At 41.8% G+C, this 22,762-nt stretch overlaps 2 protein-coding genes across 3 annotated transcripts in view; one reads left to right on the top strand and one right to left on the bottom strand.

Moving 5' to 3' along the window:
- LOC140504900 (folate receptor alpha-like) overlaps window positions 1-10,447 on the bottom strand; it is a 36,058-nt gene extending 25,611 nt beyond the window's left edge. Inside the window, exon 1 of the mRNA XM_072610299.1 lies at window positions 10,101-10,447. The gene's annotated coding sequence lies outside the window, so the exon portion shown is untranslated. The remainder of the gene's footprint in view (window positions 1-10,100) is intronic.
- A 292-nt stretch (window positions 10,448-10,739) lies between these two features.
- Window positions 10,740-21,432, top strand: ANAPC15 (anaphase promoting complex subunit 15). Of its 2 annotated transcripts, none has more exons than XM_072610311.1 (5): window positions 10,740-11,084; window positions 16,029-16,153; window positions 19,655-19,714; window positions 20,706-20,843; window positions 21,181-21,432. In XM_072610311.1, exons 1-5 carry the CDS (start codon window positions 10,946-10,948, stop codon window positions 21,226-21,228), a joined length of 510 nt encoding a protein of 169 aa, XP_072466412.1. In that variant the 5' UTR covers window positions 10,740-10,945; the 3' UTR covers window positions 21,229-21,432. The 2 variants fall into 2 exon arrangements, with proteins under 2 accessions (XP_072466412.1, XP_072466413.1); XM_072610312.1 differs by lacking the exon at window positions 10,740-11,084 and adding an exon at window positions 11,535-11,772.
- The last annotated feature ends 1,330 nt before the right edge of the window (window positions 21,433-22,762 follow it).

Here is a 22,762-nt window from a genome sequence, read left to right as displayed (position 1 = left end):
GCCGTACAATACTGATGAACTTCTCTGGGCAACCAAATTTTGGATTTGATGCCTGTTGAGTTCGCTTGCAACAAGAGCAGTTCATCTTTCAGGTCTACTGGATTTTATGTTGTCTATAAGTGTGTGCACATTCCATGTGCCAACGGTGAGTGGAATCATCTATGCAGATGTTTTTGTACATTTTGTACATTTTTGTGTGTGTTTCAACTGCATAGTGGGATTCCCTACCTGCTGTGGTAATCAGACCAGAGTTGGGTAAGCAAACAATGTTTAGGGCACCTTTTCTAGCTCCCTTCCTCACACCAGGAGGTGAGCAGTGCAATCCTTAAAAGGCTGATCAGACACCCAGGAGACTGCTGAGTCTACTGCTGCTTCCAGTGAGAAATGACCCTATGGCCTGTGTGCAGGGTCGTGACTATAGCTCCCAGTGTATCCTCACCTGCTGCTTCATCACTTGCCTATCACCACAAGACTTTGAGGTGTAGTAGTAAAATGGTATGGGTGATATCTTTAGATCCATGTGTAAATTGGATTTAAGTGAGACAGAGTTGCATGAAGTTGTTAGCCTTACTCTCTCCTCCAGAGTCATCATAGTCCAGTAGCAGGACAGAGTCAAGATGGGTAGCGATGGCTCAGGATGCAGTGGATGATCTTGGCATCTTCGGTGTCAAACCAACCTCAAAGTGCTTCAGATGGTCTGCTTCAGCTGCCTTCATTGCCTTGGAACAAATTGTTCTCATTCTCCTATTTCACTAGAGGAAATCTTTACATGCTTGGGGTAGACACCCTGCCTAACTCGCCAATGAGACCCCTTGGTTATTCTCAACCTGGTTTGGCCAGGTTTACTGGGGTGTTGCCACTGTGCATGCTGCAGCTTCTTGGAGTTTCTTGGAGATGAGAGTTGGGTGGAACAAGTACACAACAAAGACTACACCAGAGAGTGTTTCTGAGACTAGCCAACTATAAGGGATGGGATGAGTAAGCATGAAGCCTTTGTCATCATCATCCCTTCCACAAATGATCCCTAAACCACCTGTTCCTGAGCTTGTAGTGCTTGGAACCTTGAATCCTCCTTTTCAGTCTCCTACTTCAGCCTTTGCTTTATCTCTGACAGCAAAGACTGATAATTTCTTTCTTTCTTATTTTCTTCCACTCTCTGTGCTACAAGCATCTAGATCTGTTTGTGTTATCTACTGGGATATTACCTCTCATCACCATAATGGGGTGGCTTCTTGTCAAAATTGCTTGAATTGTTTTCATAAACTCAAAAGATTTCCAGAACCTGTATGTAGGACAGACAATACTTACATTGCTTCACTTGAACAAATTCCCTATGGTACCTCAATTTACATATCTTGTAGAGCCTGTTTTTGCTAGGAGGTACCTATTCCTTGTGGTTCGTGGTCAGTGAGAGAGTCACCTCAGACATTTATTGTATACTTAGAATATTATGAGCTAATATTTAATCAAGTGGAATATGATCAGTACGTTCTAAGTTGTGCCTATTTTCCCTCTTCTCTAATATTGCCCTTGTGCCTCAGTAAGGGGACTTCCCCCTTCACATGGACTATCTGTGCCCAACCTGTGGTAGAGCATTCCAAGTTCATATTGGTTTGATCAGCCACAGTCGGACACAATGAAATTTCACTTTACAATGGTGATGTCATTTTGGTCCTCTTCAAAGATGAAGGACAACAACCAACCAACCAGGAGCTGGAAGCAGTTCTAGTGGTTGGGGTGGGGAGACTGCTATCCCCAAGGTTCTTGCATTCAGGTTTCTTGGGCTGTCTCCATTAGGGTCTTAAGGGAGATGGTAGTCAAGACGGTGGTGGTAGTTTGACATGCCTGGCACATGTTGCTTCCCGTCCTTCCTTCTCTGATACCAAATATAGACTAGATACTTAACATAAGGAAAGACAGTTAAAGAGAAGGAAAACTATAGACCAGAATTCTTTAACCTTTTTTATGTCATGGGCCCTTTCGACAGTCTGGTGAAGCCTATGGACTCATCAGAATATTTTAAATTGGATATAATAAAATACACATCAAAACATAGTTATCAAATTTAAAAAAAAACAAAACAGGTCTGTGGACCCCCAGGTTAAGAATCTCTGTTGTAAAGCAATATCCCTAACGAATATGGATACGGAAATAATAAATAAAATATTAGCAAAGAGGCTATGATAATTTTTTAATATTATGTGTTATGACTAGGATGGATATATACCAACAACCCAAAGTTTGTTCAATATTAGAGAAACTATAAACCTGATAGACCATATTAATAACAAAAAAATTAAAATCACATTATTATATCAAAGAATCCAGAAGAAGCTTTTGCAAAAATATAACACCCATTTCTATGAAAAAATACTAAAACCAAAGGAATAAACAGACCTTCCCTTAAGAAAGAACCAGCATTATAAACTCTAGAGGCCTTTGCAATGAGATTAGGGGTAAAGCAATAATTGTCATTCCATTTAAATTTATTATCTAATTTCGCATTCTTTTCTTTTTTAAATTTTGAGTTCCAAATTCTCTCCCTCCCACCCGAGAAGGCAAGCAACATTATATCAATTTTACATGTGAAATAATGCAAAACATATTTTCATATTAGCCATAGCTCAAAAAGCAAATAAAGAAAGAAAATTACACTTCATTCAGTTTGCACTCATAGTTCATCAGTTCTTTCTCTCTCTGGAGGTGGATAGCATCTTTTCATCATGAGTCCTTTGGAATTGTCTTGGATCATTGTATTAATCAGAGTAGCCAAGTCTTTCACAGTTGATCATCATTACAACATTGCTAATATGTTGAGGGCCATGATCTCCCAGTTCTTCTCACTTCATTTTGCATCAGTTTAAACAGGTCTTTCCATATTTTGCTGAAAACAAGCTCCTTGTCATTTTCCACACACAGTAGCATTCCATCACAATCACATGCTACAACTGGTTTGACCATTCCCCAAATGATGAGTATCTCCTTAATTCCCAATTCCAATTTGCCACCACAAAAAGAGCTGCTATAAATATTTTTACACATATAGGTCCTTTTCCTTTTTCTTTGATCTCTTTGGGGATACAAACCAAGTAATGGTATTACTGAATCAAAGTTTTATAGCCCTTTGGGCATAGTTGGATAAGGGAAGAATTTATTACCAAACAAGAAAAAGAAAGCACTATGGGATATAAAATGAATAATTTTGTTTACATTAAATTTAAAAGGTTTTGCACAAACTCAATTAATGCAGCCAAGATTAGCAGGAAAGCAGAAAACTGGGGCAGGGGACTGCAAGATTCTCTGATAAAAGCCTCATCTCTCAAATATATAGAGAATTGAGTGAAATTTACGTTAATATGAGTCACTCCCCAAGTGATAACTGGTCAAAGTATATGAACAAGCAGTTTTCAGATGAAAAAAATCAAAGCTACCTAGAGTCATATAAAAATTGCCCTAAATTAGTATTTTAATAGTATTTTTTCCAATTATAGATAAAGACAATTTTTAACACTCATTTTTACAAAATTTTGAGTTCCAGATTTTTTTCCCTCCCTTCTTCCTAAAATGATAAACAATTTTATATAGGTCATATATGTATAATCATGTAAAATATTTTCCATGTTAATCATGTTATAAAAGAAGAAACAGACCAGAAAAGAAACACACACACACACACACACACATACACACACACACACACACACACACACATGAAAATAGTATGCTTCAGCCTGCATTCAGAGTACAGCAGTTCTTTCTCTCAATATAAGATGACACACTTTCCATCATGAGTCCTTAGTAACTGTCTTGGATCATTGTATCGTTGAGAAGAGCTAAGTCATTGATAATTAATCATGACACAGTGTTGCTGTTATTGTCTACAATGTTCTTGTTCTGCTTATTTCACTTTGCACTAGTTCATATAAGTCCAGATTTTTCTGAAATCTGCCTGCTCACCCTTTTTTATTGCACAATAGTATTCCATTATATTCATATACTATTGCTTGTTCAGTCATTCCCAGTTGATGAGCATCACCTCATTTTCCAACTTTTTGCCACCACAGAAAAGAACTGCTATAAATATTTTTATGTATGCAGATCCTTTTCACTCCTTTATGATTTCTTTGGGATACAGACAATAGTTGTATTGCGGCATCAAAGGGTTTGCACAGTTTGGTTGCCCTTTTGGTCATAGTTCCAAATCTAAATCACTATTGATTAGAGAAATGCAAATTAAAACCACTCTGAGGTACCACCTCACATATATTAGACTGACTAATATGACAGGAAGAAAAAATGACAAGTGCTGAAGGGGATACGTGAAAATTGGTACTGAAATACTCTTTGGTAGAGTTGTGAACTGATTCAACTACTCTGGAGAGGAATTTAGAACTAACAACATTTTTTTTTTTAAATAGGTATGATTTTATCAATGGAAATGACACGAAAAAAGATGCATTCCTATCTACTTTGCTCCAGTACCTTAAGGACTATGGAGATTTTTCATCTTACTTGCAGCTAAAGCCTATATGAATTATCTACTATATCTTCCTATATCTTGAATACCCTTCCTCCTGGCTTCACCATTTGAATTTCTCCCTATTCTTTAAAGCCTCCAGGAAGCCTTTCCTGCTTTCCCCCACCTCATACTACATGACAGAACTTCATTTGCATCTCTCTTATTGTCATGCAATATTACTTTTGCAATATTATTAATATTAATCCACTTTACCAAGATGAGCAGAGGACAGACATCTAGCATGGCGGACACAGACACAAGACAACGGGGAGCAAGAATTAATGAAACTTTATCAACATGAGGAGCAAGACATCACCCTTGTTCCTTTCGTGTTGTCACTCATAGAACACTTTGTTCACAAAACATTCTTATACATCTAGTATCTTATTTGATCTGTATGAGAACCCTGCACAGGAAGCAGAGCAGAGCTTATCATCCTCATTTTGCAAAGAGATCAAGTTTCAGAGGAGGAAAAGTGTCTTGCTCAAAGTTACCCAGCGAATAAAAGGTGGGGTTTGGGTCAAACCCAGGTACTTTGACTTCCAGTCCTGTGCTCTTTCCACTGTACTGTCTCAGAACAGGGGGCAGTGAGACACGGTCTGGACCTCTGCCCCTCCTTCTGCCTTTTGCTTTTAATTCCCAAGAAATGCCACTCTCTGCTCTTGCCGTTTACTGCCTTGGTAACATTAACTCTGGTCTACAAACACTCTCTTAAGAATGTCACATGTTGTCTGAGAGTTTTGGTAAGCTCTGAATCTATGTCCTTAGCCAGCCAGCAATATTTCAGTAGGGAAGGATGTCTTTTACATAGGTGCTCCTTTTCTTAGTACAGCACATGGCCTCTCCAGGATTCGTCTGTGTCTTCCTGTTAATCCCCCATAGTTGATTCACCAGCATGTGCTGGAGGTCTTCCTCTGATTTTCTTAATATTTCAGGGTGCCACTGAAGCTTCTCCATTTATTATCCATCCCTCCTTATACTTAAATAACTAGCCCCCTTTTTTCACTGTCTTTGACCTTCATGGTGTCTTATACCATTTTCTGTGCACAAGTCTACACTGGTAACAAGAAGCATAACATTAATAATACGATACTTGTCATTTATAGAGCATATAAAGGTTCACAGAGTATTTTCTGGAAAACCACCCTGTGAAGTAGATCTCATTATCCCCATTTTACAAGTGAGAAAACTGAGACTCACTGAGGAGAAGAGAGTGGCCCAAGGTACGCAACTAGAAGGGTCACGTTCTTCTAGGTGTAGGTTCCCAAAGTAGGACCCCCCCTAAGTGCTAGAAAGATGGGGGGGGGGGGCAATAGTGACCTTTGGTGCAATTGGGGGGTGTTGAATAAAAATAAGGGGGCAGTGGAAGCATAAGGAAAGAAGATAAGAAAATTTTGAAAAATCATTCATATGTGTTTCATCTGTTGTATAACAGAGTTAAAATTGTAGTGATTACATTATTTTCCAGAAAAATGCCACAAAATGCAAGTTATAACCATAACCAATCAGTGGTCAAGTCCAACAACAGGTCTTAACAAGCAAGTGTTGACAGGTGAGCATGTAGCACATTGTCAGGAAGCCCAGCAAGCATCAGTAGGAATATGTGCAAGTAATGAATTGTTTGTAATATGATACTATATGGTTACATGATGCAATATTTCATCATTAAAATTTCAATGCAGGAAAAACCCCACAAATTTACAATAAACTATTAAATTTAAGATGCATCATGTTTTTTTAAAAAATCTTGTATCTTTTTGAAATGACACAAATTTTAAAAACATGAAAGGGTTAAGGAAATTAGATTTCCAGGAGGTGCTGACTAATTTTCTTTTAAAAGAGGTGGTAGGCCAAATAAGTTTGGGAACTTCTGCTAGAGCTTTTCCATTACAAGGTGCTTTCCCATCCGTGACCTCACTTGATCCTCACAGCACCCTTAGAAAAGAAGTCGACCAAAGGTTTTACATTTTACATATGAAAGAACCAGAGTTCAGAAAAGATGGACTGATAAGCTTCTGATCACATAACTATTTGAGTGACCTTAAGACTGGAAACAGTATCTTCTGGTTCCATGTCTAGCACTGTGTCCACCACTGTACCATTTCCTTAGCTTTTCAGAGAAAACAAATGGAATGGCATTCTAAAAGATTTGAATTTTTTTCAAAAAAGGTTGATAAGATGACACACATGACTACACAGCAGTTTATCTGAAGATCTGAGACTGAGTTGACCTACAAAAGTGATCAAATTGTTCATGCCCTTTGACCTTGATACCACTCCTCCCTGGAGATACCCCAATGAGACCAAAGACAAGTATACCAAAATATTTTTTGCTCCACTTTTTATGGTAGCAAACAACTGGAAACAGACTAGATGCCTGTTGATTTGGGAATAGGCAAACAAATGCTGGAATGTGAATATAATAGAATATTATAACATTCTGAGAAACAGTGAATTATAAGGAGTTTGGAGAAACTTGGGAAGATTTGATACAGAACTAAGTAAGTAAAACCAAGAGGGCAACACCAGTGTAAGAAAGAGAAATTCTTTAAGTTAAGGAAAATTCTAAAAGGCATCAGAATTCAGACTGGTTCATCATAACACTGATAATGAAACATTCTTCCCCTCCATGGAGAGGTGGCAGACTACAAGTGCTGAATGAGGCATATGTTGTCAGACATGGTAAATGTCATTTTGTTTTGTTTAAATATATTTCATGTTACAAGAGGAGTTTCCATGGTGGGGGTAACCCGGGGGGGAAGAGTATTGAGCAGTGACAGCCCTGTGTGTAAAAGCATCAGTAAAAAAATAAAATAAAAATAAAAAAATAATAAAAAATTTATATGTATGGGTTTTGGCAGACTGCCAGTCATGTGATAGGTGATCTTAGGTTGCATTTCCTTGAAGCATAGTGTCCAGGATTGCACATAATCACGCCTCCATGTTCTGCTGTGGTGCAACAGCATCAGAACACTAGGTGCAGTTGGGAGTGTCACATTTTAAGAAGGATACTAGAGAATGTTCAAAACAAGGCAGCCAGGATGGTAAAGGGCCTTGATTGACAGCATGAGGGGCTACCATGCAGAAACTGAGGATATTTATGCCAGATAAGTAAAGATTTAGGGGAAGCATGATAGCTGCCTTCAAGTACTTAAGGAAGATGGGATAGACTTACTCTGTTTGACCCCAGAGGGCAGAACTAGAAGTAATAGGTGGAAATCAAAAGGAGGCAAATGTAGGCTTGGGTTTAGGAGAAACATTTTGTTAGATCTCTCCATATCTGGAATGAGCTACCTTAGGAGGTAGTGGATCCCTCTATGGGAGCTGTTTAACAACGGCCCCTTGTAGGAGGAAGAATTATTTTTCAGGTGTAAAGTGAACTAGAGAGCCCAACTCTGAAATTCTTTGATCCTGGGAAGCCCTTTAGTGAGAGAGGGAAGGAGAAAGGATCGGGCTGTGCAAAAGCCAGGAACATCTGAAGCTGGCTTCTACCTAATTAGCAGTCATCCCTGATGGGGAAAGATTAAACTTCAAAGAAAGCCTTGCCCTGGCTAGCTGCCAAGAATATCACTTGTCTTGTTCGTGATTTTCCCCGCAGACCAAGTCAGAAGACAAGATGACTTGTTCATCTAGTCCTGTCTTATAAAAGGAAACCAGTTCTTCAGTCCCCCAAAAACTTTTGGGAATAGAACTGGGCACAGAACTCAATATCCAAGACACATTGTCAATGGAACTTTGCCCTTCCTCCCTCCCCAATGACTTCAGAGACAAAATCCTTCCTGCCCTGACCCAGGCCCTTTGGTCCTAGTCCTAGCAGTAAGGCTATGGTTTCAGGGGTCATCCATCTAATATATGCAGTGCCTGAATAATAACCCCAATTACAGTATCCTCAATAAAGTCATTGCCTTTGAAAAACCTGATTCAGTAATGAGAAACTGCAACCTCCCAAGCCATAGCATTGGCCCTGAGAGGAGGCACATTCCTGGGCCAGGTCCCATCCCTTGGGCTCCTCCAGATAGAGCATATATGTCAGTGCAGAGAGTACTTTGGCTCAAGACTATATGGCCCAGTCATAATACCAATAAAAGCTAATTGAGCTCCTCCCACAGGCAGATGCTAGGAAAGTGTCCCAGAGCTGTATTGTTTCTTGTCTTTTTGTTCTGTGGGAAGTTTTCAGGAAGGGCTTTTGTGAGTGAGGGACACCATAGTCCCTTTCTGCCCAGGGCCTCATATTTCATCCCCCTTCACACTATCTCTTCTATCCCCTCCATTTCCCCTGCCCCTTTCACAGCATTTCTTCCTGTATCTGCTTGAAAGTTAGTTCTGAAAGAGAACCCACTCCCCTGGGCTGAGGTTGAACACCTTTAAAGCAGTTCAGCCACGGTGTCTTTGGTAAAGCAGCTTCCCTACCAGGGCCAGCCCCACTGACTCAAGCCAGGGGTAAGTTTCTGGTCTGATGACACCCAACAGATGCTCTCCCCACCCCATCCCCAATCCACTTCCACCCACCAGTTTTCTTCCAGAGTGTCTATTCACATTCACTCCCTCTTCACTTCCCTCAGCCCCAGGCCAAAGTCTTCAATGATCCAGCTGAGTATGGTTCTTGGATCTTTTTTTGAATTAAGCTGAATCAACTAATACTTTGGGGAGGCCACACTCTCCTTTCAGAACTCCCAATATTATTGTAACTTCATTTAAATCAAGACTTTACCAGAAGCAGATTTAATAAGCTCCACACATTTACAAGTTAAATAAAACAAAAGTATATTGTAATAAGGTTTTGCCACTCAGTGATTTTCTCTTGGCCATGTATTGCACATTCTCTCCTAAATTAATCTTTACTTTTTGACAGCAACAAGGGATCCAGCTCAAGGCCTCTGGCCAGCCTTGGCATCAGCAGCAGCGTCAGGAGCTGCAGATATCCTCTCCAGTGGCTAGCTATATCGAATGGCTTGTCCTTGTAATTCTCTTGGCTCTGGGGTGGTCTCGGGTCACGCTGGCTTAAGCAGAAAACTTCCTTCATCATTTCTTACAGCACAATAATATTACATCACATTTAAACACCCTAACTTGCTCGGGAATTTCCCAATTAATGGGCACTTAAGTTTCCAATTCTTTGCCACTACAAAAAGATCTGCTATAGGTATCTTCGCACATATGGGTCTTCATCTCTGTTAATCTCCTTAATCTCCTTCTCCCTGGGATAACCACTGATTCATCCTGCACATATATCTTGTTTGTAGCTATTTTCCTCTTGTTTACCCTTTTATACTTCGAGTTCCTTAAGAGAATTTTTGTCTTTCTTTGTATCTTAGCACAGAGGCTGGTGCTTAATAAACTCTTATTGACCCGGCACCAAAATCCTTTCCAAACGTAGGGCAAATCTCTCCACCTGATCTTCCCAAACTGAAGACTTTGCTTTCCTCACACGTGCCATCCCATCTCCTGCCTCCCTGCTCTTGCCCAGGCTGACTCCCATGCCTGAAATGCACCTCTCCTTTTTGCTTTTTAGGATCACTGGTTTCCTACAGATTTCCCTCAGCTCAGACCTGGAAATTCAATCCTCTCCCGGTCTTCCTACCTGCACGTTCACTCCACCTCTAGGCCTTTCCTCGGAGCTGGCTCTTTACCACTTCCTTTTCCAGCCAAGTGATCCATAGCTTCATTCATTTCAGTAATTCCCGCCAGACTGTCCACAATTTCTTCACCCAGATCCTCCAGGGCACAGTCTCCTTCTCCCTCCCCCATCCCATCAGCTTCCTTTGACGAGGGGTAGCGCAGGGTTGGAGGTGAAGATCTGCATCCCCAGCATTGGCACAGCCCTGGCACAAAGCGTTTAATGCATGCTGCTTGCTTCTGGACCTGACGGAGTCCTTAGATGCTCCTCTAACAAGCCTGTGTCTTCCCTGGTCTTTATTCTGTAAAGGCTTGAGGGCAGGTGCGGTTTTGTGACGTCCTGGCACCTCTCGGGCCCTGCTAGTTATCTGGTACACAGCAGGCACTTCATAAATGCTTGTTTTAATACACACTGGAACCGGGGTTCCTAACCCCCACGGCCCACCTGACTCCCAGGGTCTTGGATCTAATACCTGTGCCAGGAGGGGGGGAGAGGGTACTTTTTGAACTCTCAGAAGTCACTTCCCCTTCTTGGGGCGCTTTAGGGGCACAGAGGGATGGCACAAGGCCCCTTCCCAAGAGCCAGACGTCAACGAGGCACGGAAGGGCCGCGGTGAACGCCCAGCATGGAGGCGGGGCCTCACAGCCTATGGCTGCACGAGCCCTAAAAGTGGGATGGGAGGGGTGGGATGAGCATAGACAATTGGACCGGGGGAAAGGGGCGGGGCTGGCGCGTTGGCCAACCACTTGTGAGAGACCTCACACAAGAAATCGAAGAGGGGGCGTAGCGCTGAAGTCCTCTGTTCGCGCATGCGCGTCCCTAGGGAAGGCGATTGTGGCGGGGATACGCTTGAGCAAGGAGCGAATCTTTGTCAAGTACTGGTACAACATTCTACTGAGGGAGACGGAAGTACTTCCGGGTCGCCACCGGCTACAACTTCCTGGCGCGGTGAGTAAGAGCAGCGGTTCATGGATTGAACTATGGGATTCCTCAAGAGGAGGCCCATCTTCCCAAACCCATCTTGGGTCCCGAGAGCGATCCTTTCTGCTCCGATCTCGTTCCCTGGGGTTAAGTTGGGTCCACCTATCGGCCACATCCCCATTCTCGAAGCCACGCCCCCTTCCTCAAGGTCTCCGTTCATTGGCCCTGCTCTCCGTTATCTGGAAACAAATACTCCTTTCCAGGCCTGTGGCCCAGTCCCCTTGTCCTAGGCCCCGCCCCATGTTGTTTCTCCTCGCTGGTAGGGCACGCTCCTCTCCAAAGCCCCGCCTTCCCCCTGGCTCTGGGCGTCTCCTCCCTTCCCCTGCCCCGTCGTGTAGGTACGTCCCCAATTCGAGGGCTACTCTTCCTTTACTTCCTCCCATTGGTTAGGTCTCTTTCCTGGGACCCGCTTTTTGCCTTTTCTCCATTGGCTCCCGAATGAGCACGCCCTCCCCCCGTGTTGCCCCGCCTTTCTCTTTAACTCTTACCACTTCTTTAGGATCTTAGTCCCTGGGCAGCGTCGTCCCTGTTGGCCCCACGTCGCCTCCATTAATGTGGCCTGGTTTCCTGTCTGAGCTCCTCAGTGAGAAAAATTGGACTCGATTTAATTTGGGGGAAAGAGCACTGGCCTGGGAGTCCGGAGACCTGAGTCCAGGTGGCGTTGGTGTAGACGGTTTAGCGTGGGAGCTGGGTTCATATCCTGCTACCCAGCTGGGCATCTAGGTGGCTAAGTGGATAAAGTGCCCGGACCAGGGGCGGGAATACTCATCTTCCCGTATTTAAATGTGGCCTCAGACACTTAGTGGCTGCTTGACCCTGGACAAGTCACTTAACCTCTTTTTATGTCAGTTTCCTTATGAGTAAAATGAGCTGAAAATGGTAAAGTATTCCAGTATCATTGCCAAGAAAACCCCAAATCGAGTCAGGAAGAGTCAGTCAGATACGACCAAAACGACTGAGTGTCCCTGGCCCCTTTTGATATTCAGATTTAGACTGTTATAGTGAAAAATTGCATAATTTTCCTGCCAGATTCCTATAATTGTTTATCCGTGTACAAAGGTTTACTAGGAAAGCAAGTCTAAATGTAAGTCTAGTTCTCTGTCCTTGGGGAGGTGGAGAGTGGATGGAACTTTTTCTGTGATAAGATTCCATTTGTTCACTTGTTTCTTCAGTGGGGTTCACCTCTTTGTGACTCCATTTGGGGTTTTCTTGGAAAAGATTCTGGTGTGGTTTGCCATTTCCTTCTCCAGCTCCTTTTACAGATGAGGAAACTGAGGGTTAAGTGACTTGCCCAGGGTCACACAGCTAGTAAGTGCCTGAGGCCAGATTTGAACACGGGAAGATGAGTCTTCCTAATTTCAGTCCCACCATTCTATCTGCTGCACTACCTAGCTGCCCCAGAGGAAGGTATATCATACCAATTATAACAGTTTCATTCAGAAGTTTGACTAATGCAAATCAGGTGCCATAACAAAAGCCCTAAAATCACCTCAGTTAACAAATAGTGAACTGCTTTGCCAAGTAGAGAAATGTAGAAATCAGGGGCAACAACACTGGTTTAGAATATAATCTCATTTTAAGGAAAGATTATGAGCAGCATCATGTTGTAAAACATTCAAAAACAGGACAGCACAGATTGTTTAAATAAAGCTTCCAATATATTTGTGATTGACTTTTCAATATCAAGGACAATGGAATTTGGAGTCTAACCTCACAGTACTAGATGTGAAGAAGTAAAAATGGCACTTAAGAAAACAAGATGGGAAAAGCATCTGGACCAGACCAAGTATGTACAGAGAGGATCAGTGATAGAGATAACAATTTTGAAGGCACTGAATGTTGATCCTTAAGATATCTAAAGGAGAAGATAGCAAAAGTATTAAAAAAATCTCAGGCTTCATGATTACTGAAAAAATAAAGGCATCTGAAAAACCACAATAACTACTGACATATTTATTTTCCCCATATATGATATTTTAAATTTTTATGAAAATAACCTGTTCTTGCATGTAGAGCATCTTTTATATAAAGGTATCAGAAGGGAACAAAATTTTTTCAAGTAATATTCCACAGTAATTTTTTAAAAAATTAATTAATTTTTAATTTTCAGCATTCACTTTTATAACATTTTGAGTTCTAAATTTCCCCTCTCCCTTCTCAAGATGGCATGCAATCTGATATAGGCTATACATACAATCATATTAAATATACTTCCACATTGGTTTTGTGAAAGAAGCATCAGAACAAAAGGGAAAAACTATGAAAAAGAAAAAACAGAAAGAGAAAATAATATGCTTTGATCTGCATTCAGAATCCATAGTTCTTTGAATGTGGATAGCATTTTCCATCCTGAGTCCTTTAGAATTGTCTTACATCACTGCATTGCTGAGATGAGCTAGGTCTATCAAAGTTGGTCATCACACTGTTGCTGGTATTGTGTACAATGTTCTAGTTGTGCTCACTTCATTCAGCAGTACTTCATGTAAATCTTTACAGGTTTTCCTGAAATTTGCCTGCTCATCATTTCTTGTAGCACAATAATATTTTATTACATTCATATACCAAACTTGTTTAGCCATTCCCCAGCTGATGAGCCATCCTCTCAATTTCCAATTCTTTGCCACACTACACAAATTGTTACGATAAGTATTTTTGTACATGTGGGTTTTTTTTCCCATTTTTATGATGTCTTCGGAATACAGACCTAGTAGTAGTATTACTTGATCAAAGGGTATGCACAGTTTTTAGCCCTTTGGGCATAGTTCCAAATTGTTCTCCATAATGGTTGGATCAGTTCACAGCTCCACCAATAATGCATTAGTGTTCCAGTTTTCCCACATCTTCTCCAACATTTATTATTTTCCTGTTTTGTCATGTTAGCCAATCTGATAGGTGTGATGTAGTACCTCAGTTGTTTTAATATGCATTTCTCTAATCAATAGTGATTTAGACCATTTCTGTACGACTATAGATAGCTTTAATGTCTGCATTAGTAAACCACGTCTTTACCATCACACAATTAACTGAAAGATATAGAGAATACTTATTCTTTATTATAAGAATGCGTTTGATGTAGTAGGCCAAAATAATGCCTTAAACGCTTTCCTTCAACTAGGTATTGCCCAGGCTCGTGTCAAAAATATATAACATTCCTTGAAAGTTGTAACAACAGAGATAAATTTGGCTTACCCTGTGATCTTCAATATCAAGTAAGACACAAATCAAGCTACATATTTGCAAAACTTGTTTAACACTGTCATAAGAAAGATCTAGCAAAAGTTCAAATTGAAGAGAGATGTTCTATAGATATTGAGGTTTTCCTTTTTCGCAGATGACATTGTGCCAGTTGCATCAAGTCTCAGAATATGACTGGGCTTCCTAAATGAGATTTGTAATCAAAAGAATTTGGCCCAACTATCCACGCTGCACAAATTAAGTGGATGAAGAACAGCTATTGTCAGTCTTTTGTGAACGCTCCTGGGAGGACATAAATAAGAATATCATAGGATGATCGACAGGCATGGATGGATTGTAATCTGCATCATTAGAAAGAATTTCACATTTCAGATACCATAGACTCATTGGAGGGCACTTTAAGTAATAGGGAAGTGGGGAAAACAGGTTCTAAGAAGGGAAAAGAATTTCCAAGGTGATATAGCAGTGGTAGAGCCAGAACTGGAACCTATGTATCATTTCTCTCAGTATAAGGCTCACTTTACCCAGATGAGATGTGATAAAGGCCATAAGAAAAACTGGAACAAAGCACAAGTTCTAAGGAAGGAAAGATCCCTTCTAGCGCTATAAAGTTCTGTTGTTCTGTGATTCTAATGTTCTTCATTTTGTGGCCCTGGTCCTGACCTCCTTTTTGCTTCCCTTTGACCTTTTGGTCTCTTTCCCTGACTTCAGCTCCCTTTCTTTTTAAAAATAAACATGCATTTATATCCTAATCCTTCCACTCAATCCTTTATTTGAAAAAAAGAAGAAAAACCTTGTAGTGAATATGCATAGTCAAGCAAAAAAAAATTCTGCATTGGCCGTATCTACAAATGTGTGTCTTATTCCGTGCTTTGAGTCTTGTCATCTGCCTTTCATGAACTAGGTAGCTCCCTTCATTGCATTAACTGGAGTTCTTAATCTTTCAAATTCGTTTGTTTTTACCATGTTGTAGTTTATCGTATGCGTTAATCTCCTGGAACATTGTACACAGTAACAGCAATGTTGTGTGATGATCTGCTAAAAATAACAGCTATTCTCAGCAACATGATGATACAAGGCAATTCTGTAGGACTTACGATGAAAGGTGCTGTCTTTCTCCAGAGAAAGAATTGGTAGAGCCTGAACGCAGATCAAAGATACTTTTCTTTTTACTTCCTTTATTTTTCTTGGGGGTTTTTTGGTCCGTTTTTTCTTTCATTGAATGACTTGCATGGAAATGTGTTTTGCATGACTACACATGTATAATCTATGTCAAATTGCATGCCCTCTCAGTGAGGGGGGGAGAGGAAAGGGAGGGAGAGAATTTGCACCTCAGAATTTGAGGAAAAGAATGGTAAATTTTTTTACATGTAATTGGGAAAAAATAGAATATTAAATAAAATAATCTCTTGTTTCTGCTTACTTCACTCTGCATTAGTTCTGTAAATCTTTCCAGTTTCTCTAAAGCTGTCCTTTTCACATTTCTTAGAGTACAAAAATATTGCACTATATTCATATACCATAATTTGTTTAGTTATTCTCTAATTGTTAGATAGCTTCTTAGTTTCCAGTTCTAGACCATGAAAAAATAACTTCAGTCCCTTTTCCTGATGTGAAAAGGGTCAGGGATGGGGTTGCCTCTTCCTCATCTCCTTTTATTTTACAAGTTCCCATCCTAACTTTCCCATATCTCTCTGGGTCCTTTGTTTTCTACAGGAGCCATGTCTACCCTGTTCCCCTCGCTACTTCCACGTGTCACTGAGTCCTTGTGGTTTAACTTGGATCGACCCTGTGTGGATGAAAACGAGCTCCAGCAGCAAGAACAGCAGCATCAGGCCTGGGTAAGTAGTTGGGCTCCAGGTACACATCCCTTTCCTATTCTCTCTGGGCATTTAAGAAAGGGGAGACTCAGACCAAGAGAGGGGGCCTTTGTGTCTGCCTATAGTGGCAGCTGCCTTGTTCATTCACACAGAAACTCACCGTGTAATCCATGTCTTATCCCTGTTAAGAAAGGTAACAGCACAATGTATTGGAAATGGCCCTGGGTTGGATATCAGGAAACCTGCATCCAAATCCCAATTGTGCCACTGACAACATGTGACCCTGGGCAACACCCTTCCTTTCTCTTGATCTCAGTTATAAAAGGAGGGGATAGAACTGGATGATTGTTGAAAGAATTTGAGAACCTGAATTCATATCTTGACTAAAATACTTTCTCTGCAGTTTGAGGTAATTCATTCAGTCTTCTCAGACTCAGTTTCCTTCTGTTGAAAATGAGAGAATTGTCTAGATCAGAGGTTTCCAAACTTATTTGGCCTACTGTCCCTTTAAAAAAAATTACTTAACGCCCCTTAGAAATCTTTCTTTAACCCTTCAATGGTTGTTTTCTTTTTGAAACTTGCATCATTTTGAAAAAATATAATTTAAAAAAATGACAGATCTGAAATTTAATAATTTATTGTAGATTTGTGGGGTTTTTCCTGCATTGAAATTTTAATGATGCAATATTTCATCATGTAATCATATAGTATCATATTATAAACAAGTCATTACATGCTCATATTCCTGCTGTTGCATGCTGGACTTCCCCACAATGTATAACACTCACTTGCCAATACTTGCCTGTTAAGACTTGTTGTCATACTTGACCACTGATTGGTTATAATTTTCATTTTACATATTAATTTGGAAAATAATGTAATCAATATGACTTTAACTCTGTTCTAAAATAGATGAAATGTCAACAGTTTTTCAAAATTTTCTTCTCTTCTTTCCTTATGCTTCCACCACCCCCTTATTTTTATTCATTGTCCCCCAGTTGCACCTGAAGCTACTACCACTCCCTAATAGTTTCAGTGCCCCTCCAGAGGGCAGTATCACTCACTTTGGGAACCTATGGTCTAGATTACACCCAAGACCCTTCTCAGTTCAGATGTCATATGTCTGTAGTTCTACTTCTCTCCCATGTGGCCTTTATCTACCTACTCTGTGCAGTTTCTTCTCCTCTTTCTACTGTATGATTTTGGGCAAGCCCCTCCTTCTATTGTTTGGATCTCAGTTTCTCCTCCTGTGTAATGAAAGAATTCCTAGGAGTGGGAATGAGAAAGCAAGGACAGTATAGTGAGATGTGCAGAAGACTTCGATTCAGAGGACTTGAGTTCTAGTCTTGGCTCTGTTACCTACTACCTCTGTGACATTGGGCAAGTCACTTAAAAAAATCTCTCTGGGCCTCAGTTTCCTAATCTGTAAAACTAAAATCCCTTCCAACTCAAAGCTGTTGAAGTAAGTAGTCTCAAAGTTCTCTGCCAGCTCCTGTGATCCTATGAGAGCTGAGTTCTAGTTTCAGTTTACTATATGCTCTGGATGAAACCTTCCTCACAGCATCCTAGTCCCCATTTGCCTTCTAATTCTTTAATACAACAAAAAAAGTTGCTATAAATATTTTTGTTTAAGTGGGACCTTTCCCTCTCTCTTTGACTTCCTTGTGGTTTGTGCCTGGGGGTAAGATCTCTGGGTCAAAGGATATGAACAAAAAACATAATTCCAAATTGTTTTCCAGAAAGGTCTGACCAATTTATAGCTCCAGCAACAGTGTATTCATAAGCCTCTCTTCATAAAGTTGCTCCACCATTTACCATTTTTGTCTTTTGTAATCTTTGTGCTAATCTGACTGATTCTCTTATTTTACATAGGAGGGAACTGAGACCAACAGAGGTTGTGTCTTGCCCAAAGACACACAGGTCATAAGGAGCAGAGCTAGGATATATATTGAAGCCCTCCTCTACCAAATCATGTAGTCTCTGGAAGGCTTACTAAAAAAGGTGGGCCTTGAACTAGGTCTTAAAGGACAGAAGGATTTGTAAATGCTGAGTCTAAAAGAGAAGGCATTCCCACATGAAGCAAAGTCTCAGGCAGGGAATTGGGAGCCCAGCTTGGGAGGGGGGAAGGGTATGGTGCTATTGGTGAGAAGGGAGGGCCAAGCCTGGGGGTCATAGTGTCATCACAAGGGAGGATAGAGGAGCCTGAGACGTCCCCTCAATATGGTGATAACTCCCTTTTCTATGGTGTTTTAATGTTTACAGAGGATTTTCTGCTCAACAACTCTCTGAAAGAGGCAATCTGAATATTATGAACTCTGCTTTACAGAGAAAAAAAACAGGTCCAGAGAAAGAAGGTAGCAGGCTCAGGCTCAGAGCTGGGGTTTGAGCCTAGACCTCTCTCAGCTAAATCCAGGGCTTATTCTCCCTTACTGCCCTACTTAGTAAATGTGTTTTCTGAACTGAGATTCTGAAATTAGGGTTTGAAGTGAAATTTGGCATTGAGGGCAGCAGGGTTTCTCATTTCCCCATTGAAATGAATGAATGAGTGAGTGAATAAATGAATGAAAAATCATTTATTAAGTACTTACTATGTGCCAAATGCTATACTAAGCACTGGAGATACAGAGAGGAAAAAAAAAAACCAAGACAGTTCCTGCTTCCATGGAGCTCACAATCTTATTAGGAGACACAACACGTATACAAAGAGTTTAGCTGTAGGGCAAATAGTAAGGCTCAGGTGTCCTGAGTGTAGATGGCAGTGCCTAGTACTCCTGGGATCATAGTGATAAGGGAAATTGGTAAGTTCTGATGGTCTTTCAACTCACTGTAAGACTAATACTTGGTGACTCCATTGTCATCCAAGTGATATGAACAGCCATGTCACTCTTCCTACCTAGAGGCCCTAAGGGAACTATGGGGAAGAAGGAAAAGGTATGGCATGGGAGAAGGGTATCCCTGCTGACCATTCTTTCCTCCTGGTCAGCTGGTTGAGGTCAGAGAATACTTTTTCCTCCACTGAAATAGCTAAAAAGACTCATTTCTTGGTCTTAGTCTGTGTACTTGTCAGTGAACCCTTGGCCCAAAGCCTGTTGCTGTCCTAGGATCACCTTCCCTAAAGCAGACCTGACAAAAATAGGTGCTGGTGAGCTGGGAGTCCAGGACTCCTGCTTCTTTTCCTTTCCATCCCTGGGCTACCAACTTCAGTGCCAGTCAAGATGTCAGTAACAGTTTTCGTGGCAATTTGTATCAGTATCTGATTGCTTAGCAACTACCTGGCTACTGTGACCTTTCCTCAACATCCCTTTTCAGAATATATCTATTATGCAAACCCAGCCATGCTTTCTTCAGACCATGTTCTTTCTTACCTGGGAAGGAGCAAGTCTAAGGTCATGAGAGAACAGATAGATGGGGGCAGTGTGTCCCAGGGGATAGGGAATGTCTCCTCTTTTGGAGTGAGGATGAACACTCCTTTTCACTTCTGTAACCATCCTCTCCTGCTGTGTTGTATAATTTCCCCCACAGCTCCAGAGTATTGCTGAGAGAGACAACAACCTAGTACCCATTGGAAAACCAGCTTCAGAGGTGAGCCCAGCAAATCTCTTGGTCAGAGAAACACTCTGTGGCTTGTGGGCTTCATGAGTCAAGAGGGAATAAAGAGCTGAACTGAGGTTTGAGAGTCTGGGTAATGGGGAGGAACAGATTAGTGTCTCTGAACACTGGAAAAAAGTATTCAGGAAGAAGAGTCCATGGGGCAAGGAATAAACAGACTCCACAGGAATAGGGTGAGATGGGGAATTGGGGGGAACTGGAATGTGCCTGAGGACATATCGCCCTTGCCCTAGACAATATTAGTCTCTCTCATTTCTGTAGTGCTTTAAGGTTTTGGAAGTAATTTCTCATCTCACATAATGTTGTGAGTGTTCTTTTCCTCTGCTTCACAGAGAAATTAAGTCAACTATTCCCACTCACACAGCTCATAAGTGCCACAGCTAGAACTGGATCCCAGGTCTCTCTGGACTCCATTTCCAGTGTGCTGCCTCCTGGTTGAGTTTGTTTGTGGAATAAGGTAAAAGCTGTTTAACAGAGAATCCCTGTGAGAATCTCAGTTCTTTGAGAAGGAAATAGAAACAGACTCCAAACAGGGTCAAAGAAATTCTTTGTCATTGGTTCCTGATGTGTCCCTGAAGTGGTCTGAAGTCAGTCTCTGCCTTGAGAAGACCACAAGAAGGATGATGGCCCTAACTTCCACAGCTTGTCACTGGGGCCTGATTGCCCTCTGAGCAAGTAGGAAACAGAACTTGGGCCCCATCACAGTCAGGAATGGAAAAAGAAGGCATGAACATGTCCAAAGAGCAGGATTTCTTCCCTCTCCCCCCATCCCCTATTTTCCTGCCTCTTCATTGAACTGAAGGATAGTACTAAGGTTGGAGGTACAAATGAATTGATCTCATTGTGTGGAGTTTGGAAGATGGAAGCTGAGGGATTCATGTGGGATAAGAACCCCCTTCCCAGGCAGGAGGCCAACCCCATGCCCCCATCTCTCCACTAAACTATCTACCATTTTGTCTGGTAGCATTATGATGATGAGGAAGAAGAGGATGATGAGGATGATGAGGACAGTGAGGAGGACTCAGAAGATGATGAGGATATGCAGGACATGGATGAGATGAATGATTATAACGAGTCCCCTGATGATGGGGAGATCAATGAGGTAGGCCGAGGTTCTTCTTCTCTCTAGAGCCCTGTATGGCACAGGCCTCATTGGGTAAGAGGTTGGGGAGAAGGGTGTCCAAATAAAAGCTCCTCACTACTACAAGCCTCCATGGGCTACAACCTTGCATCCTCTGATAAGTCCAAGGAGATGGGGTTAGGTCCAAGGCCCATGGCCTCCCATTATCCCCTAGAATCTAAGCCCTCATAAGTCTGGGATTCTTTGGATTTCCCCATGGGTTGGTGCTTAAAAAGAAAGGCTAACTGACCCAGTTGACTTAGTGACTATGGAAATCTGAAGTCTATAAGCTCTGTTTGCCTCCCTGTACCCTCCCCAGGTGGATATGGAAGGTGCTGAGCAGGACCAGGACCAGTGGATGATCTAACTGGGGCTGGCGGGACAGTGCTGCAGACTGAACCCCAGAACTGTCTTCTCTCTCTCTTTGGGCCTCTTGGGTACAGGGAAGTTACCCACTGAAGCCCAGAGGGAGTTGCTTGGCCAACCTGCTGACCCTCCTCCGCTCCCTTCCACCCACTCCGCATGCCTCCTAACTCCTTTAATAAAGACACAGGGTGGTTTCCTTTTCAAAGTCTTATTTACCACATCTGTTATGCCTCCAGAATCCCTGCTCACCCCTCAATGCCCCATTTTTCTGCTCTGGATGTGGGAGTGCTATTCTTGCTGCCATGCTTCTGGACAGGATGACCTAGTGGAAAGGGCACTCCACTTGGCATCCAGAGAGTCCTGGGCTCATTTTTGTCTTGTATCCACAGTACCCAGCACAGTGCCTGACCCAGAGGCAGTACTTAATGTTAGTTGAACTGAATTGTGTCTCAGCTCTAGTGTTCATAGTTTTGTGACTATGGGCCTTGGTCAAGTCAGTTGCCCCCCGCCCTTGGGCCTTAGTTTCTGTAAAATGGGGATAATAGTAGTACCTACCTCACAGCCTGGGTGTGGGAAAGTACTTTGCAAAACCTTACAGGGCTAAAAATGTGAGTTATTAAGGAGAACATGGAGATCTTGCCTGAGACTGAAAGCAGTCTCAGGACTTGGGGCCTTATAGGATTAGCCTTCCTAGGGATTCAGGGCCAGGCCTCCCTTGCCAGCATGGGTTTTAGTCATGAATAGGAGTATCCTTCTAGTACTGTGGAGGCCCTCTTGCTTAGTGAGGGCTTAGATCTCGATGCTGAGGACACATTGGGGGAAAGGAACCAATAATAGCTTCCATTTCTGCAGTGGCTTAGCATGTAAAAAGTACTGGAGCCAGAATTATTTAGTGCAAGCATTGTTACCTCTGTGTTCCAGATGAGGAAATATTTGCAGTGAAGTCATTCAGCTAATAAGTGAAACTCAGACAAGGTCTTCTGACTTGTGAGGGAGCTTGTTGTGATGTCATATGGCCTGACACAAAGACTTGACTAGGAATCAGAAGACCTGGGCTGTGCTACATATTAGCTATGTGGCCTTGGACAGATCAGCCACAATCTTGGACCTGCGGTTTTTTCCTGTAAGCCCAGCTCTAACATCCTATAATCCCATGATCCCCAGTATTCTTTCCATTCTACTACCTCTCTATCCCCTATTCCTGTGTCTTCTTTTCCGAAGACCCTATAAGTGCCAGAAGGCAAGACCAAAACTAAGTCTTGGAGGCCAGAGGGCTGGAGAAGGGAATAAGGATTCTGGGACATGGGAAAAGGGAAGGAATGGGCGGAAAGGTCCATGAGTGTAGAAAATAGCCCTACAAATTGACACAATGCTCTTCCTGATTTGTCTTTCCAAACTTCTAGCCCTACCTATGTGGGAGGGAGGCAGGAATATGAGTATGGGTACCTCAGTGAGTCTCCAGGAAGGTGAGCTAGGGACTGACTAGAGAAGGAAGTAATAATAACTTCCATTTCCTTAGTGCTTCAAGGTTTACA

Source organism: Notamacropus eugenii, chromosome 5 (assembly GCF_028372415.1).
Source record: "Notamacropus eugenii isolate mMacEug1 chromosome 5, mMacEug1.pri_v2, whole genome shotgun sequence".
NCBI classification, from domain to species: domain Eukaryota; kingdom Metazoa; phylum Chordata; class Mammalia; order Diprotodontia; family Macropodidae; genus Notamacropus; species Notamacropus eugenii.
Note: the sequence above shows the minus strand (reverse complement) of the source record. Positions and strands in the feature narration are given on the sequence as shown.